Source organism: Echeneis naucrates, chromosome 22 (assembly GCF_900963305.1).
Source record: "Echeneis naucrates chromosome 22, fEcheNa1.1, whole genome shotgun sequence".
In the NCBI taxonomy this organism is placed as follows: Eukaryota; Metazoa; Chordata; class Actinopteri; order Carangiformes; family Echeneidae; genus Echeneis; species Echeneis naucrates.
In genome coordinates this window covers 9,641,154-9,654,451 of record NC_042532.1, presented here as the reverse complement: position 1 = coordinate 9,654,451, position 13,298 = coordinate 9,641,154, and the positions used below count along the sequence as shown (strand labels likewise).

At 42.8% G+C, this 13,298-nt stretch overlaps 1 protein-coding gene across 5 annotated transcripts in view; it reads right to left on the bottom strand.

The window, feature by feature from the left end:
* Positions 1–3,053: 3,053 nt before the first annotated feature.
* The window catches only part of rgs6 (regulator of G protein signaling 6), a 28,458-nt gene continuing 18,213 nt past the window's right edge, over positions 3,054–13,298 (bottom strand). Inside the window, exons 3-16 of one of the 5 annotated variants that reach the window (XM_029493276.1) lie at positions 12,714–12,764; positions 12,486–12,592; positions 11,184–11,235; positions 10,629–10,693; positions 8,643–8,719; positions 7,727–7,808; positions 7,461–7,535; positions 6,754–6,855; positions 6,437–6,609; positions 6,062–6,187; positions 5,487–5,673; positions 4,791–4,880; positions 3,390–3,446; positions 3,054–3,104 (exon numbers count right to left, since the gene is read on the bottom strand). In XM_029493276.1, coding sequence (XP_029349136.1) covers positions 3,054–3,104; positions 3,390–3,446; positions 4,791–4,880; positions 5,487–5,673; positions 6,062–6,187; positions 6,437–6,609; positions 6,754–6,855; positions 7,461–7,535; positions 7,727–7,808; positions 8,643–8,719; positions 10,629–10,693; positions 11,184–11,235; positions 12,486–12,592; positions 12,714–12,764 — 1,295 coding nt within the window. The remainder of the gene's footprint in view (positions 3,105–3,389; positions 3,447–4,790; positions 4,881–5,486; positions 5,674–6,061; positions 6,188–6,436; positions 6,610–6,753; positions 6,856–7,460; positions 7,536–7,726; positions 7,809–8,642; positions 8,720–10,628; positions 10,694–11,183; positions 11,236–12,485; positions 12,593–12,713; positions 12,765–13,298) is intronic. The other 4 variants (XM_029493278.1, XM_029493277.1, XM_029493279.1 and 1 more) reach the window with 4 other exon arrangements.

Here is a 13,298-nt window from a genome sequence, read left to right as displayed (position 1 = left end):
GAAGAATCCATACCGGATCAAGAGTTTGGAGTGACCCTCAGACTTTATGAGCAGACAAGGAAGAAAAACCTGTGATGGAAGTCTGTAAAAAATGATTAGAGTTAACAATAGTAGAGTTTAAGAGCATTGCATGTGTAGCCTGTGAAATTCACTTTATCAGAGCATTTAAACAGGTACAAAACACTAGATGTTAAAATCGGGAAACTTATAAAAGTTTAGAACAACAATTTGTGATAATTCCTTTGTACATGCTGGGAGTTGAAGGTGGACATGTTTTGTGCTTTACCCAGAAAGAAGGGTTTGTGTGGGACAGCCCTTCTTTGGTTTGCTGCACCATTCAACACCATATCTGCACCGTACACTTTTAACATGACTGATCCCACTCTTAATTTTATATCGCACTCTGGTTAGTATTTAGGTGAATTTGACTTTAATAACTTATTGTTTGAGTTACTTATGTGTTTACAATCCTTTATTGTAACAGATCAGTCTTTGTATTCACTCAAACTTTTTAATCCCAGAGAGCCTTTTTGACTGCTCTGTCCTCCGGACCCTATGCACCATTTCAGAAATTCATTTTCTAAAATGGTGCATAGTGTTTTATCAGTTTTTTAGCATCACTCTATTAACTATTATTAAGTTTGAAATTTGGTGCCATTGTTAAAGTCTGTGAAACAAAAACACTAAGTCCAAGGTCCTCAAATAACAACACCCAAAGTACTAATAAGTGAAAGGTCTCTCCCCACAATCTTTTGTATTCTTTAGTTTCATAAAGGAGCAGAGCAAAACACCAATAACGGCACAGAGCAGACAGGTCCGGAGTGTTTATTATTTGGTACCCATGAATAGATAGCAAGTGCTTGAGTGTTTTAGAGTGCCTGTAGTTATTTTGCTTACTGAGAAACTAAAAGCACAAAATGCCCTGAATATGTTACATGCATAGTAATGTGCCCATATCATAATAAAGTGTGCTTTTGGATAATGAAATTTAGCCATTTTACATCTACAATGCACTCTGTACATAGTGTCATTGTGTTTGTGCTGAGAATAAACATTTGGTACACTGACTCAGGTTAAACATCGCTCTCTACCTTATAATCAAGAGGTTATTGGTTCATTATAATAATGATAATTATTAATATGACCTGTACAGTACATTGCAACAACTCTAAAAAAACAAAAAAACCAACATTATTTTCTTATTCAGAAGTGTTAGTCCTTCACTGTCGCAGTCACTGGCCTCATGGGGGAGCTGTGTGATTGAAATCTCTTAAATCTGAGGGCTTCCTGTCAACATGAGGAGGTTGAAGCCACAGTGGAGCTAAGAGGCCTTAATGTTCAATGTGTGGCACCCGTGACAGGACAGATATTGTTCCTGGTTGCGTTTCAGGGCTTTGATGTCTGTCCACTGAGGTGTGTTGCTCCAGTTCAGGTGCTTTTCCTCATCAGTGCACTGTCTTTGTAGAATCAAACCGTCTAATATGCCATTATTCTTCAATAACATGCACCGTTTTTCCCACAGCCATTAAAACACATGACGCTATTAAACAGAGAATCATGGCACACATTTTGCCCGTCCCTCAAAAAAAAGAAAAAGGTCAGGCTTCAGTATTATCAGAAAACAAAAGGTGGGAAAAAGTCATGCAGTACAAAAACAATAAAACATAAACAATCCCATATTGGGCAGCAGGCCTAGAAATATCTCCATGATTGGAGAACACCTATTTTTGACATCATAATATCCTTCAATATGAGGTGAACACAACACAATGCAGTCGAGAACACTGGCCCTGTGGTATATCCGCCACTAGATGGACCCATGGCACTGGAGACATTGAGAGCTTCACTAAAACGAGAGCCCAACAAGCATGTGGATGCTATTTCGCACGAGACAGTGAACACTAGAGACCAAATTAAACCTCAAATCACCGTGCTTCACACCAAGTGTCAAAGCATCTCATGCACGTCTTCACATGGACAATTGAACTGATTAATCTGACCGTGCAGCACTGAAATTGATTCTTTTGGAAGTTGAAGCCTGGACGTTGTTAAAGCTGTGGACCATTTTAAATGAATCTTTGCCATAAGTCTCATTACAAAGCACTGTTGCAGATATGAAACATAAATCCTGGACAAAGACTTTGGATGAATCAAGCGACAGTACATTGTGGATGCTACATTAAGCCCTTATGCTGTATTTTGGAATGTAATGAAGCATGAAATATAATAGCATCAAAAATAAACTTCATTGATGTCATTAAATATAACTGAGGAAAACCAAACTTGTATGCTTGAGTTCTGCCTATATTCACTATTTAACTGGCATGTCATGTGCTTTTTAATAAACGGTTACAATAGACATTTCAAAGTTAGAAAAAGAGGTTCGATATATTTCTAAAAAAGAAAAGACAAGAAAAGAAAAAAGTGGTCTCACGCTTCAGTTATTGCTGGCGGCCTTGCAAGTAGAGAGACACGTAAATTAGATTAGATGTCTGTGTCGATGTGATTCATTGATTATTTTTTTTTTTTAAGCCGGTAATGAGTTAGGAAGGGCCCCAGCTGCTTTGGACAATTTTAAAAATTGTCAATTCCTTTTCAGTGTTATGGCAAAGAGCTTTTAAGTGCATTTTTTTTTAAATCGAAGACTATTGTTGCTTTTGATATTCAATAAACATGTATATAAAACACAATGAAAATAATAAAAACTCAGCTTAGTCAACAAGTGGCCGAACAACTGCTCGGCCAACTAAAAGATGGAAAGAGTGCAGTCCAAGTCTGAATGTGCTTATACTGTATGCTGCATGCCATGGAGTGTGTGGCTGATGTTCCTCTTATCAGAACTGTCTTTTCCTCAGTGTTTCCGCTCGGGCTTTTCAACCCAACAGGCCCCAATATTGCACTAGCACTATGGCAACAGTCCTTGGAGCGGCGTCTGAGAGCTTCCACAGCAGTCCCGTCAAGGCCAGCTCCACTGTCTGTGCCTCAGCCCTGGCCCCTGTGTGGCGGTCACCCCTCCAACGGGGTCTGGCCATGCCCCTCCAGCACAGGCTGTGTCAGGATGACTGCATCAGTCCTGTCAGCCGCTTTCCCGTCAAAGACTTGCCCTAGAAGGTCAATTAAAACCAAAACACATTACTGCTGACAGCAGAAGTACTTCATAAATCACAAAGAATCTCTGGCAAAAAAAACAAAAAACAAAAACTGATTATATTGAAAATGATAAGCTGCAACCATTCATGTCATTATGCTGTCTTATTCGCACATACACATCCTTCTACTGGTCTAAAAGCCACAATAGAGTGTAATATGGTTATAACTGCAAAAGCCTCTGATAGTGAGCCAGCCAGTGTGGTTTGTGATATGAGCAGCCCCAGCTCCAAATGACTTACCACACTGCGGGTGAACTTCTCCAAGGAGGTGCGGCGGCCCTGTTCAGTGTCTGCTGGCTGCTGTTTTGGGAGGGGGGAAGCAGGGTGAGTGTTTGGGTCAGGTACGGGTGTTGACCGGGTGAGTCGGAGGGAGTCAGGAGTGATGTTGTTAGCGAGGGGGGTAAAAGAGGGGATCAGGCATTCCAAGAAATGATGGGCCAAGGACAATGCGGGGGGGGGGGGGGTTGCATTTTTTTTTTTTAAAGAAATGGAGTGGTGTCAGTGAGAGGCCAGCAGGAGGAGTGGTGTCCAAACGGAACAGGGCAGAAAGGCTAGCATGAACACAGGCAGCTGTGATTCGCTGAAAAGCGCCATATTACACAGTGATAGCTAAATGGCTGTTTGTTCAGCTGTGCAAGTCTTAAAAAAGGACAGTGATGAGCTACAGTAGGTAAACAAAATCAGATAAAACCTACAAAATCCCCTTATTAAAAATGTTTTCATGTGTTAGGCTACATCTGTCAACTGCCTACATACTGGACTGTCTGTCTGTATGGACTACTGCCTGCTTGCATCGAGACTATTCCCTTTTCAATCATTTCCCTGCACCTGCAGTGTGGGGACAATGTTTTGGTCATTTTAGGGGTTGTGCTGGCACAACGCTCTCATACAATAACACATTTCTATTTTCCAGACCTTTGTTAGAGATGAGAAAAGTTACTGATCGACTGACAGTAAAATGTTCCACAGTTGCAGCACATGTGTGTTCGTATTACCTCAGCATTTAAGTTGTTTGAATTATTCTGTTTTTCACATACAATATATCATAAAAATGGCATCAGCGTGTGGTGGAAGAAGTATTTTTCATCTTTTACGCATGAAAAGGCACCAGCACTGCAGTGAAGTTAAGAAGCACTGTGCTATAAGTAAAAGTTGCGCATAAAGCATATCAATATCAAGATGTACAAATATTTAAAATAATTTCAGAATAATTATATTGTTGTATTCTAATTGTTGATATGGAAGCATCCTCCATGTTGCAGCTGGTAAAATTAGAGCTAATTTCAGTGACATTACAATGTCAGGTAGATTAATCTATAATCTACATGTGCAAATTAATGTGAAACTAAAGTACTAAAACAAATGTCATGGAGAGAAAAGCAAAATATCCCACAAAATGTAGAAGTATAAAGAATAAAGATGAAAATACTTTAGTATAAGAAAATTTGCATTCTGCCACTGCCACTAGTCAGCTAGTGACTCTAACCCTTAAATGTGTATACACAATAAATATGAACCTGGAATGTCTTTTAAAACATGATCAGAATGATCAAGAATCAAGCCAATATGACAAATGCAGTAAAAGTGGCAAAGCTTTGGAAAAAGGAGGAGGTGACATCGAGGTCAGTGAGTGCGGCTCACCTTCTTTCTGGCTAACAGGAGATCTTGGTAGATGTTGGATCGCAAAAAGCGTGCATAGCTGTCACTTTTCATTAGCTTGAATATATGCTCCTGCAAGAGAAAGAAAGAAATGAATGTGAATGAACAGTGTGCTACAGGTAAGAAAAAGGAGGAGTGGAGCGAGGGGCATGAAGTAATCTAACTATGGTGGTAAAACATGAAACGGACGAGGGGAGGGAGCATAGCTGAGTAATGTCCTGCCAGTGAGAGCAGTTTCATGTCACACACCACCAACCCTACTTTGAAACCGGAGGAATCCACACTGAAGCAAGCGGGCAACCTATTCATGGCATTACTCGCCTCATTATGCCCTGGCACAAACACACTCATTCTTCCTCTCTATTCCTCCGCTTGTGTAGCGTGAGTGGGGTGAAAGTCTTCAGTGTTTCTGTGAGTGGATGCGAGGAAATAAATGAATGAAGTGCGTATGTGCCGTCAACGGGGATGAACTGTTGGATAAACCCGTCTCAACTAAAATGATTTTAGATTTTCTTCCAAGGCTGACAAATATCTTTCTTTTTAGTTTAGCTCCAACATGGTGCTTTCTGTGTGGAGCCAGAGGAATATTGGCTGTATGTATGGAAGGGGGCAGGCAGGGTGAGTGTTTGGGTCAGGTGTTATACTGTGCCTGGTGTTTGTTTAAACAACACAGTCCACCTGAGCATCCTCGTAGCTGTATCGTCCAGGGTCCTTGAGGTTCTGGCTGGTGCGTTCATAGCTGTGAGAGTCCAGGTTGATGGAGCTCGGCGCCCCTTCAGCCAGGAACTCCTGCCAGATCTCTTGCGCCCTGGAGGGCACGTCCTGGAGTGGCCGTCGCTTCAGATCCTGCACTGCTAACCAGAACCTGTAACAGTGTCATATCTAATCAGTCACAACTTCCCAAAAATATACAGTGAAGTTGGAAATAAACAAAACAAAACAACTTTTCTGTTTATGTTTCATTCATACATTTAATACGTTTTCATTTAAGTATACAGCTATATTAATATGCGTGTCAATATCTGTAAGGAGCATTTTAATCCAGAAGTAGGTCAAAGTTGACCATTTTCTGTATTATGCTGAGTAAGGATTACAGTTGTGTGTTTTTAGATCATCATACAGTTTCAAGTGTAATAAAAGAATCTGATTACTGATTATATCAGATACCAAATCATATCATAACTCCACATTATTAAAATATGGGAAGAAAAACAACCTGAAATGATGAAACAAGGTCTGAATGAGAGTCTCACCGTAGGTTCTCTGAGCTGAACTCTGACTCAAGGAACTTCAGGAACTGATCTCGTCCTGTTGGGTCCTTCAGCGCCTCCTCCAGAGAAAAGCCCCATTTCTTCACACGCTGCTGGCTGGGATCGCGACTGCTGCAATAATACAGATTGGATGAGAACAGACCTAAACCTGATTATTAACACAGTTTATTGTTAAAAATTCTCCTTCGTGGTCTACAGGGAGCAGACACACAAACTTCAGACCTCATCCACAGTTTCATCTTCTCATTAGAGATGACGTAAAAATAAGCAGATCCCTTGTCATTTTGATGACAGTGTAATGGCACCGCGACCATTACGCTGCACGTGACCTGTGCACTGTCGACACCAAGGCCTCACCTTGCTTCCAAGTCCCAGAAGGACGTGTCGTCACTGACCCAGGGGTTTGGGGGCTCTGTGGCCGACACAAAGGGGTCGTACTCCATGAACTGCTCTGTGTAGGTCATCAGACTGTCGGCCACTTTGGAAACCTTCATGCAGTGTCTGTCCAGTTGGGTGTTCAGGAAGGTAATCTGACGGAGGGGAGAGAGAAACTAATGAGGAGGCTAAATACAGTAGCAGCTCATCAGTCTGTATCTTCGGCTGCCATTGTGATGGATGGGAGAGGAGGGCTGCTGGTAATGACCTAAGGACAGGACTGCCACACTGTGAGTTACCTCTTTCTGAACATCCTCTTTGGTGGGCTTCCTGGTCGGCTGGGAGCTGATGTGGATGGGACTTGGCTGGCTCTGACCATCATCTGGCACCCCGTACACCGACTGCAAAGAGCAGCGGGAGACATGATTTGTTTTGATACCATTGTTGCTTTGACAGATCAGGGACACTAGACTGTAGTCTGATGAATGTCAGGTGAGAGCTGTTGGAGAATGGCTGCACAATATGCGTCGGTGAAAAACTATTTTATTCAAGTTTATTACAATTATTTGATGAAAATATTTTACAACTAAACATGTGCAAGATTTAGGCGTTGTAATTTTCTTTAAAAAATGAATAAATAAAATGAATAGAGTCTATATTTGATGAAAATATTGTTATACACCACCAGTCAGAAGTTTGGACACACTTTCTCACTCAAAGTGTGCCCAAAGTTTTGGATGTAACTGTAACATCATAACACTGTAACATCGTAACATCATAACAATAAAATTTGAATATTTCAAAAGCAATATATTTAGTTGCTTTGTCATTTTTAAGCTAAATAATCCTAAAAGTTAAATTTCACATTTCACTTTACATCAGAATGCTTGTGGCTGTTTAGGTGAGATGGTGAAAGAAAATTTGGATATAGCGGCGTGGCATTCCTAAAATTGTGTGAGGAAAGATTGTGGGGCGATGTAAAGCCACGGCCCCCGTCTTTGCTCACCTTTTTTACCCTGTGCGGGTTCCGCTCTCTCCGACACTTACGGATGTCCATCTCCGTGGTGTTGACACAGCCTGGCTGTAGGAGGCATCAGGAGACAAAGTGTGTTTCTGGATCTGATCACAGTGTTTTCTCCAGCACATGTAGCACCTGTCTTCCTCACACAACACGATGCCATGCTCACAAAAGCCTCAAATCCAAAGTGACTGGCAGTAAACCTGATTCTGCCGGCACCTTCATTTCCATCTTTCTCCATCTTTTTAACTCACCACTGGCCGATGGACATCCCAGAATGCCCTCTCCTGGCTGTCCAGGATCTTCCTCTCTGCCTTGTCCTTCTTCCTGTCGATCCTGCGAGCAGAGGGAACAGGCCATATAGACCTTCTACCTCTGAAGCAGCCCATCAAACGGCATAAACTCAATAAATTATGCCTCAGGATTAAGGCACACACACACACACACACTCTGCCATTCACACACAAAGGCACACACAGAAATGACTGACAGGCCAGAAAAGCTGGAGAGTGAGTCTTAACCTGTCTGCTCGCTTCACCCAGCCTTGCCTGCTGCTGCTGGTGGGGCCAAGCTCTTACATAACTGACATTTACCAATTGGTCCTTGCTAAGCATTGTTTACTCTGCAGATGGAAGAGGGCATATTGCTTTCTGTGCAGCCCCAGTCGTTCATAAAACAGCAGTCACTTGTCAGTGACATTTATCTGAACATTTTCTGTAGATGGGAAAGGACAAGTGTTGATCACTGTGCGACAGAATTTAGTTCTTAGTATTGTGCTTACACTTGCCAGCCACCAGATGGAAGTCTTACAAGACAGCAAAGTTAGGGAGATATGTATGTGGGTTTAATTCCATGGAGGAGTGTTGGCTGTATTTAATGCACATATCCCTCCAGTCTAAACAGAGCATGGTTAATGAGGAAAGCACTGGCCCAATGCCCATCTGACACTGCACACTGAGGCATTTTCTCATACCTAGGGAAATAACACTCAAGCATATGGCCAAGGCTTGTGTTTGTACACTACATCATGTTTGAATTGCAAAAAATAAATCTAATTTCACTGACTTCTCTCTGGCCCCACAGCCTTCCTATTGTAAATGTCTCATGTCAGTGTGGCACTGATATCAGGAGGTGACATGTTTGTGATCCACATGTACACACATGACTCACTTGACTTGAGCCTCAGCTTGCATGAAGATGAACTCCCACTTCCTGGCAAAAGCCCTCTGCAGTCGGGCGAGGTTCTCCTGGAGGAACCAATCAAGGCAAAGCGTTATGACAGAAGGTTATTTCCATCCGAGGCCTTCAGATGATTATGTTGGCCATTCACTGCGATGGTGCGTAATAACGTCGGCTTTACGATTGCTGAGATGAGACAACCTCCGACTACAATGTCCCTGAACGTGTCACTGACCTGCTGATACCACACAGGTTTAATGCCCTTCTTTCACACATCCAATCGAACTACAATGTAACTAATTTCTTAAAGGAATAGTTCGACATTTTTGGGAGTACGCTGATCCACTGCCCTGAAAAAGAGCAAGGTTAAAAGCAAAACATAAAGCTCGTTAATGAAATCCTACCTTTGGTTTGTTTAATCCATGCACAAGACAGACTACAGAAATGGTCATATGCTGGACTATTATTAAGCCAGATTTGCACCTTTTTCCACTCCTGCAGTCTGACACGTTTATACTTGGATTAAACAGCCAAGTTGTTGATTGCGAGCAGTGTTTTTGGGTGCATTTATTATCTTTGCCTTTATTATATTGACAGTGAGAGAGAAATAGCAATGCAGGGAGAAAGAGAGGGTATGACATGCAGCAAAGGGCCAGGTGGCAAGTGGCACCCTGCTATGGGTTCCACTTGGGCACCCGTGTCATAGTAACCATCTTTCATTTAATGATGCTGCTAGCTTGCAGCTGGCTCTGTCTGGCACAGTGCTAATACAAACTTTAGCAGCTGTAATGAGAAGGTCTTGAGTTTGCCCTCCACTACGCTGTGAAAGCTGACAGGATTGGTCTTTGACTGATGCGAATCCCTGACTGCTGCCTGGATCTGTTCTAGATGACACTCTCACTGATTCATTGCAGCTCCGAGGTAAAAATGTGCTGCCACGGCTGTTGCTGCTTATTCCACCGATGATGCATCTTGTGTTATAGTATACATGAGGGTGAAAAACTTGACTTTCAGTGGAGGAGGTCTTCAGGCTAAAGGAACACCGTATGTTTGAATTTAGTGTCAGGATATGGGAGAGTCTCTTCATCCAACTCTGCAAAAATGTTGATCAATATTTTCCCATTCACAGACTCAAAAGAATTTGTAAAATTGTAAAATAACGGTTGAAAATGAATGAATGACGTTTTCATTTTCACAGATATTACAAAGAGAGGTTTATAGACCTGAGCCAGTTTTGTTCATTGCAGAGTTGTAATTTTGGATTATTATCTGTGATCTGAGAACAGCACTGGCCAATCTCCGAACAAAGGTCACAGCTCATGCTCAGTGGAATTCAGCGCTGTGTTATATATTTGGCTTTGTTAATACTCCATAATGCACACATATCAAAGCTGCACATGAAAATGTGTATTCTTTATAAACCCAAACAACCATCTGTCAAAGATACAGTACATGACCTGATTACAAAGAGAGAAAAAACAGGCATGTAACAGTGAGAGCAATGAGGCCTGGAGGCAAAAAATGACCTGGATAGGAGAGAAAGGAAGTGCACTGGACAATAGTTGCAGAGTAATTCAGAATATTAAAGTGCAGTGGGTAGGTATTCTACACCAGCAAAACATCAGCACTACAGTAATGTCTCCCTTGGCACTCTATTGATCTGCTGAGGCAAAGTAGGCTCACAGAGGTTTTTGTTTACATTTTGGTGGCCAGTAATTGGCTGAATCATAATCTGCCAAATGTTGGGTCTGAAAAAAGTCAAATTTTTCCCATGAATCAGTGTAAAAGGCTGTAATATTATAAAGGCTTTGGGCATTTCAAGTACCTGGAGGACTGTGTATCAGGTTTTTTGTTCTATGGCAAAGTGAAAGAAAACAGGAAATTCAGAGTGTCATCACATTATGGTCCACACCCCATGATAGCATTGAGCTGATAGCTTCCTGGCAATAAACTGGAGCAAAACGGCACTGTACTCACAGCCTCGTAGTCGGCGAGCTCAAGCCTGGCTTTGTTCTGCATGGTGCGCTTGCACAGGTAAATGGCTGGAATGGGAGAAAAGAGTCAGAGTGAGATAATGACGAGGGCAACAGAGTTAAAATCAAGTAAGTGTGATGGGTCGTCGTCTTTGTGCAGAACAAGAAAAAGTGTATTTCCAGTGGCTGATGCTGTTGTTTTTCACCGAGGTCTCAGCTGTGTGAACAAACACTAATGACTGTTGTACCAGAGCAGGCAGGAAATGTGTGGTCTTCTGAAAAAACAAGCCTGGAGTAAATGCCACGCAGAGATGGTCAGATATGGCTGTGTGAGTGACTGTCCTTTTGGCTAATCCTGTCCCACTGGACTCCCTCCAGAGGGTGCTCCCCAGAGGCCAGATACATTACAGGGAGACGGCCCCCGGTATCGACACTTTCTAACAGATCTACGGTGTGAGCTTTGTTTCAGCGGTGAAGGATGATGGACAGCCGAAGCCATTAGTGAGATCTCACTGGTTCGTAGAAAGAGTCAAAAATTGATAGAGAGAGCGTGACTCACCATAGTCTGTGTTCTCAGGCTCCCAGCAGTTTGAAGGCCAGAAGTATGGAGACTGATGAAAGCAGAAGGGGATGAAACAGAAAGATTTTGTTTATTTACTCATACGATCAGTCATACATTCTCTTTCCATAAGTGTCTAGAAAAACAATAATGTTGGAGTCTCACTTCTACTACCACCCACACCCCTTCTGTTCTTCGCTTCCACACAAAGTCTGAAGAAAAGTCTTTGTTTGATAATGATCCTTGACCACCATGTGCTGCACAGAACTATCTGGGGAGCAATGGTAGCTATGTTCGTCCTATCAATATTCAATTGTCTATTGCAACTGATATTGCGCATTCAAAGTTCCTTCGCAAGTTCATTAATAATGGATCACTCACATCTATCATGCATTCTTAATATTTAGAACATGGTGCTTCTCCACCACATATTTCACTTCCACTATTATTCACAATGTTAATTAGACTCAGAGCTAAAGGCAGATGCAGATGAATGTGCTTGCTTGAGTGTAATGAACAGAAAGGTTAACATAGCTCTTATTCAGCACTGTGCTCGTAATTACCACTCAGATCAGCATCAAATTTCATCGTAAGACCTCACATGTGCCCAAATAAAGCAGAGGAATTCATGACAAACAGCAGAAGACGGTTGTCATTAAATCTGGGTCATCTACCAGAATAGCAACTATTTTTTAGGTCAGCAAGGAAAAATACCCCCATGACTGCTTCTTACAGCACAACTCTGGAGACTGGCCGATACAAATGAAATGCATCACAGACTCTTCTGAGAGCTTCTGATGATGTGGGCCTGTTGCATCTTGACAACATCAGGGTAATATTTTTAGCTGCCGCTGAATGAGCAAGCCCGATACATAATGCCCTCCCTGCGCAGGCACAATAATGGCTTTTAATCTCAAGCTATAGTGGTGAAGATAAATGCATTCAGAGGTAGATTGAGGGGGAGGAGCAGGAGGAGCAGGGGTAGGCTGGTGGCAGAGAAAAGTGCAGAGCCAGCGTGCAGCCAGCTCAGTACTTCCCAGAAGAGCACCTGCCTACTGTAGGTGGGTGGCCATATTAAGATTCGAATGGCTGGAGCCCATCAGTGGGATGTGCCAAAGTTTATGCTGGATCATGTAGAACAAAGAAGGGGGGGGGGGGGGGCGGGGCAACCCAAAGTCCAACATGCATAGAAGGCACTGACCTTTGTAGGATGAGTAATAAGCATAAGAAATCAGCAATTCAATGAACATATCCCTTCTGATAACTCCCAGCCTCTCATTATCCTGGTGGGTGTTTTTCTACCTGAAAGCGATAAAGGGTTCCATCGTCTTTAAGCGTCAGGACGTGGTCAGAAATGGGGAAGATGTAGCCATGTGCAGCCACTAGACTCCCAAGGTGGATGGCTTCAGCTATTTACAAGAGAGAAGGCGCACAATAGGGACAGGTGGGGTCACCTGAAATTGCCTTCTCTCACTTCACTTGAGCTCTATTGTGCTTAAAAGTAATGGCATATTTTCTCAGCAGACCTACCTGGATCCTCAATGGAGAGATTTTTCATCAGCCATTGAACAATGTCGGCCCCTGGAATTCAGAGAAGGACATTAGGACATTAGAAGTGCTGGCACAATCCCATATCTGCAATAAAATCAGCAAATGTTCAAATACACAAACACAACTGAGGCTTGAGAAAGTGTCTGTGATTCGTCTCTGTTCAAAGCTGTGGGTCAGAACTGTCAGAGATGAGTAGGTGTCTAAATATAACGTAAGTTAACAGGTTTTCAGCCCGCTCTTCCTCCTCCTCCTCTCTCTGCTCCTGGACAGCACAACATCTGGCCTGAGCTCCGAGCTTGGCAGAGGCTGCTGACAGAGAACGTGAGGCAATCAGGCCTGGAGGAGCCATGTGAAGGAGTGACTCAGAGAGAGCGACCACCACCACCCCCATCCCCATCCAACGCTGGTGACTCACTTCACACACAAACACACACATACACGTACACAAGAAGGAGTACAGTTGGTACATGGAGAAGGGCAGGGGCAGAAAAGAAGAGGAGAAAAGTAGCTTTCCAGCGGTGTGACAAGGTCAGCCGCACACCACAGGCACTTCCCTCAGCGGCT